Source organism: Setaria italica, chromosome III (assembly GCF_000263155.2).
Source record: "Setaria italica strain Yugu1 chromosome III, Setaria_italica_v2.0, whole genome shotgun sequence".
In the NCBI taxonomy this organism is placed as follows: domain Eukaryota; kingdom Viridiplantae; phylum Streptophyta; class Magnoliopsida; order Poales; family Poaceae; genus Setaria; species Setaria italica.
In genome coordinates, this window is record NC_028452.1 from 13899945 (window position 1) to 13905999 (window position 6055).

At 48.4% G+C, this 6055-nt stretch overlaps 1 protein-coding gene across 2 annotated transcripts; it reads right to left on the reverse strand.

Annotated features, from left to right (window-relative positions):
• Positions 1 to 3405, reverse strand: LOC101767821 (F-box protein At5g46170). 2 transcript variants are annotated; one of them, XM_004961492.4, is made up of 2 exons: positions 2018 to 3401; positions 1 to 538 (listed from the first exon to the last, which is right to left on the reverse strand). In XM_004961492.4, the coding sequence occupies exon 1, from the start codon at positions 3290 to 3292 to the stop codon at positions 2060 to 2062; it is 1233 nt and encodes a 410-aa protein (XP_004961549.1). In that variant the 5' UTR covers positions 3293 to 3401; the 3' UTR covers positions 1 to 538; positions 2018 to 2059. The 2 variants fall into 2 exon arrangements, with proteins under 2 accessions (XP_004961549.1, XP_022681147.1); XM_022825412.1 differs by lacking the exon at positions 1 to 538 and adding an exon at positions 1008 to 1421 and having other exon boundaries at positions 2018 to 3405.
• Between the last annotated feature and the right edge of the window lie 2650 nt (positions 3406 to 6055).

The window sequence follows — 6055 nt, forward strand, 5'->3', positions numbered from 1 at the left end:
GAACCAGCGAAACTGTCCTTATAACATACTCAAGCGCTCACGCAGATTCACATCAGAAGGCTTACAGCATTTCCAGATTCACAGTATCAGTCTACAACATTTGCAGATCCTTTCGAAATACTATAGTAACAGTTTTCAGCTTTCGCTAACGCCAATCTGAGTACACTCACGACACACGTTGATTTACAGGGCACATCGGATGCTATTCTGCAAACAAGCAGTGCAATCCAAAGCAGAAATTGCATAAGGTTAGTACCTTGATGTGGATACATATAAGGGAAAAAATATATCTATGCCACCACATCCGATCTCAGCAGTAAGGGTTCCCTCATAGCGAACACCATCAGTTCAGCAATGGCTTGCCTCTACTCCAGCATCGATAAATTAACACACGGATTCTCTCCATTTCCATCCATGTTCTTGCTGGCAGATGCCCAACATGAGAAGGGATGCACCAAACATAATTGTAGCACATCCAAAGTAGGTGTTGATTGGGGTATAAAAGGCAGCCAGAGATGCCCCTTGTAGATATAACATCCTGCCAAAAGAAAAGAAGGTTTCAGCAATATGTCAGAAGTGATAATCTTAATACAGGTGGCCAAAGTTGCTGCTTGCCATAAAACTTCATGTTAAACATATTGACTTATCATGCTGCTGGAACAACTTGTTCACCACTCTAAATCTAATATGCATCATGGAAATAAAGCATCCATCAATTCTTGCTTTTTATGTGTTACGTCGTGTATATATTTATGAGTAAACATGGTAGTGAACATTAACTGAAGTAAACTTGATGTTTTTTAAACCATAAATAGTGTTAAGATCAACTTGGGACTATTTTAGGGGCTCCAAGAGTTCCATATGACCCATGAAGAACCTCATGAACCCTATATTCAGGTGGTCCCTCCCTAACCTAATTCCATTGCAAAGAAAATTTCCCATCACTACAACACAAAATAGAAGGTCCCGGAGTAAATGTAATGAAGTTAGGTGACTGACTTGCAATGTGCACGAAAAAAGGTTTCTCATATTGCTTGGAAAAGTCTGTAGAAAGTAGTTAATCACTTAATTACAACAAAAGTATGTGCCCTATAAGCCATGGGACCACCGAACAACACCGACAATTGACATAATGGAAAGAGATGGAAACAGACATCCTTTCCAAAACTGAGCAGTCCATCTGGTCAGGCTACACACAGCATATTTGGCTTCCACAAGCTTCAAGCATCTTATCTTCCCTGTTCGTTTAATGGATAACTCGAAACCAGTAATGGCATGGCAATCTTTCATGGGTCATGCAATATAGCTCTTATCAGCTGTACTCATGTGAATTCCACACATTAGGCCACATTCTGGTCCGGTGAGTGTGACAGTCCAACCCAACAATGCAATCCAAACAAACCCACATGCATCTGTAGCAACTACAAAAGGATTTGGGAAACTAATTAAACTTGATCCAGGCGCCCAGTAAAGGTACGGTTACACTTATTACCCAAAAAACGAAACATTTTTAATTGCAACAAAAGGCATTTTCAATTATAGAAAACATCTACAAGAAACTGGATGATGCCTTGTTCATTAGTCATTACTGGACTACTGGCAAGGGCATCCAAGATTTGCTAAGATTCTGTTGGGATGAGGGGTAAAATGGTGTATTTTCAAAGCTTGGATTGGAAGGCTTTCAGAAGAGGAATCAGAATGAAGGGCCCTTGTATAGTGATATAGTCAATCATTATATGCTGGATGGCTAAGATGAGCGAGGAAGCACAATACCTACCTATACTTAGAAGTTGGTACTTGGTACAATGGCAGAACCAGGAACAGACTAAATGCAAGTGAGTAATGAGAACATTTCGTAGCAATCCATATGCAAAACTAACTACATATCAAACAAAATTTAATTGTGAAGAAATGCACAGAACCCCTGTTGGCTGAACAAAGTTTATTTGATACACAGAACAGCAATTACAAGCAAAAATCAGGCAAACATCACATTTCAGTATAATATTAAGTGTACCTTTCATATATGAAGCTTCAAAAGCACCACCTCCTCTATGGATTAGAATGAATTCATCTCAAGGGTGTAAGTCCTCCGCTTGAGAAGCATCCTTGCTGCTGTCCGGTATGGCTCCTCGAATGCATCTAAGACCCAGGTTGCCACAGAAGCCCCATTCCCAACCATGTCCTTTGTTGCCTCCTCGCTCGGCTTGATGGCCACCAAAGTCGCACCATTCAGCACCAAACCCCCAGGCAGCTCAATGCATGGCGCATACCACAGCCACATGCTAAGCTCCGGCATGAGTGTCCGGTGCGAGGCCGCAGATGTTGATACCGGTCTCACGCGCAGCTCCTGCAGTTGGCACTTGTCCATGGTGAGCACTCCTTGCCCATCTGCGTCCGTCAGGTCCAAGCTTTCCAGCGTTGTGTGGTCAGCAACGATTGGCTGCAGCAAGTAATGCCTCCCTGCTGCTGCAATCAGCGAGCTGATGGTCCACACCACCCGCAGCCTCAGGCCCCCATTTGTATAGAACGATTCCGGGATGCTTCCTGAATCATCACATTCGTCAGGCTCGCTGCGGCCACTATCAACAGAGGGAGCTGTGCTCGTGCCATCTGAGCCAGCGGAGGACGGCGAGGCCGAGGATGCGCCGAGGATGACGCAGCTGCCGAGAGTGGACCCGAAGTCAGCCTTCCACTTGAGCATCACGCCGTCGTCTGTGCCAAGCTCGCCCGACGGAAGCTCAATGCGAAGGTGGCGGAGCTCCTTGAAGGAGCGGAGCACCTCCGAGGGCGAGTGGTGCGACACATCCCCAGGAGGCAGCGGCGAGTACGACGTCGAAGATGGGGAGAAGGATGAAGACGAGGAAGCGGAGGATGCCGAAAAGCCGGAGGCAGAGTTGGCCGGTGAGAGGATCTGACCGAGCGCCTGGATGGGCTTCACGATGCCGCCGAGCACGATGCGCGCGATCTGTGAGAAGACCCCGCGGGCGCGCACGGAGGCCGTGGGAGAGGACGGCGCCGACGGCGAGGAGGATGAGGGGGGCTCGTCGGGGATGACGCAGTCGACGCGGACGAGGACGGAGTCGACGAGGGGGATGAGCTCGTGGAAGCGGCGGGAGACGATGGAGCAGCGGCCGAGCGCCTTGACGTCGCCGATGCGGTTGAAGATTACGAGGAGGAGCGCGTCGGGGAGGCGGTCGAAGTGGTCGTCGCCGGCGGCCCCCGAGAGCCAGCGGTCGTCGCCGCCGAGGTCGCACCGCCACCGGCGGGATCCCGCTAGATCTTCGGACATCGGCGGCGGCAGGGGAGACCGGATCTGGAGGAGGAGGGACGAGGGCCGTGGGAGACGTGGGCACGCGACGTCACGAGGAGCGGTGGAGAGAGAAGGAAAGGGGGTCGGCTCGCACTCTCTTGTGTTTCTTCTTTGGGAAGATGCAGGGAAGCCCCTGGACCTCCCTGAAATTATATTGACTATATATTGTGAAATTTAACGTTAAAGCCCAGCTAATGTTTTATTTGAAATTGCCTTAAGGTACTGTAACTTGGCAAAGCCAAAGAAGCAGCTATTTCTCTACATGAACTCGCTTGGAGCTACTAAAACTTAGTTTCAAGTGACACTGCCAAATAGGAGAATACAGGACGTAGTCTACGCTACCCTTCGCCCCTCTTGGGATGTTTGTTTCTTTAGGGGGTGTTTGGATACGAGGTGTTAAACTTTAACAGTGTCACATCAGATGTTCGGATGATAATTAGGAGAACTAAACATGAGCTAATTATAAAACTAATTGCAGAACTCTGTGTTAATTCGCGAGACGAATCTATTAAGCCTAATTAATCCATCATTAGCAAATGGTTACTGTAGCACCACATTGTCAAATCATGGACTAATTAGGTTTAATAGATTCGCCTCGCGAATTATACTCCATCTGTGCAATTAGTTTTGTAATTAGCCTATATTTAATACTCCTAATTAGCATCCAAACATCCGATGTGACGGGTGTTAAACTTTAACAGCTAGTTGCCAAACAGGTCCTTAGTCCCTCCTAAAATTCCTGTCACATCGAATGTTTAGATACTAATTAGAAGTATTAAACATAGGCTAATTATAAAACTAATTGCACAGATGAAGACTAATTGCGAGACGAATTTATTAAACCTAATTAGTCCATGACTTGACAATGTGATGCTACAGTAAATATGTACTAATGATGGATTAATTAGGCTTAATAGATTCGTCTCGTGAATTAGACTCCACCTGTGTAATTAGTTTTATAATTAATCTATGTTTAGTCCTCCTAATTAGTCTTCGGAAATATTCGATGTGACATGAATTTTAGCTCGGACTAAATATCAAACACACATAATTCCTTTTTAAACTTTGTTTCAACCTGGAAATAGTTCAAAGCCCGAGGTCTCGGCAGGCAGACAGGCAGTTGATGGGTTGAGTGGATGCGGCGAGATTGATGCCAGCCTGATGGCCTTTTCTGGGCTCTGAATTTCTCCTTTTCTTCGGGAGCCGCAGGCAGAGCTGGCCTCTGGGTCGAGGGCGTGGACTGGCGCGCCTCGGCATCTCTAGGTGGCGCCGTGGCAGTGGCGGGAGCCGCCGGGAGGAGACATGTGTGCCGCCGCGCAGGCCCGCGGGCCGCAGCAGTGCAGCGCAGGCGCAGGGCGCGGAAAACGAGGCAGAAGCAGTTGGTTTTCCGGTCATTTCGTAGCGATTCTGCTGGAAAGGATGCTGTAGACCTGTGGTCTCGGTGGTCACCGCTGCCGCCTGCAGCGCATAGCTGCAGTCCTGCAGATGCTATGCCATGATCCTCGGCAGGATGATGGCCGACGGCGAGCTAGCAGGGTCACAAACATTCAGAATACTACCATTTTTTCCTACAAACGTGGTGATGTGGTGTGGCATGTTGTGTTGCTAATGAAAATCAGCAGCTTACCAACGGAGCTTTCGCTGAATAACAACTGGTTTGGCGGGCATTGTCTTCCTACTATGGGATTGCCAAACAAAATTTCGCGGTTTTCCCAGCGGGCTTTGGTTGGTGCGCGTGCGCTCCGGGCTCCGGCCGTTGCCGCGTGCGTGAGCGCGCCGTGGCTCGCGAGGACAAAAGGAGCCGCCCAGCTCACGCTTCACCTGTCGACCGACGGCGACGACGTAGTGGCGTGGACGCGACGAGCGGCCGGACGGTGGCTGGACCGGGCGTTCGGTGCGGGACGCGTCCCGGCAGTGTCGAGCGTACAGGTCGCTGCCTCGTCCGAGCTCGAGCCTGATAGCTCACGCGTAAACGTTATCCGGGTGATGCTCGTCTCGTCGATCGGGGTGGTTGGTCTGGTCGGCGTCGGCTTCTTGGTTTGGCTGGAGGTACCTACGCGTACCCAACTCCCAACCCAAATTAGTTGACACGATTCAGGCTTCCCCCATAACACACTCTGCAACAGTTTCTTATTTCAATCTAACATCAATGCATATGCACATCACAGAAGTACCTTTTCTAGAAAAGACAGCAGGTACAGATGCGAAGGCTCGGTTCGATTCGGAAAATGATACGGCAACAAGCAACGATTCCAAGGCCGGCCACGAGCAGACACGAACCATTCTTTTCACGTCTCTCTTTTGCCCATCTCCCGAATCATTTGCTGTCCTCTCTTATCATGCAACACTTCTCTCTTTTGCCCATCTCCCGAATCATTTGCTGTCCTCTCTTATCATGCAAGAACAAATGCCTGATGGCTACGCTTTTGTTCCAGTGCAGCAGTGTTTAAGGCAAATTCCGAAGAAAATAGGTACGTTGATAAAGAAATAAAACGTTAACTGTTCTGAAATAAGCTTTAAATCAACTGGAAATGCAGACATGTAGCCCACTGCGTCCTTGGAGGTTTTAGCTTCGGTGTCCAATATTCATTTTCAGAGGTTTTAGCCCACTGCTCGACATGCCAGTGGCATTTTTGCTCCTTAGCAGAGTACTGCAGCGAATGACAGACACATACCGAACTACACAGCTTCACAGACGATGCGCACGACCCATTCCACTTACCATTCATTTTTCCCCTGACG

What these genes read in the sequence shown, in the direction of transcription:
- LOC101767821 (XM_004961492.4), bottom strand. Translation starts at nt 3,292, where the DNA reads ATGTCCGAAGATCTAGCGGGATCCCGCCGGTGGCGGTGCGACCTCGGC.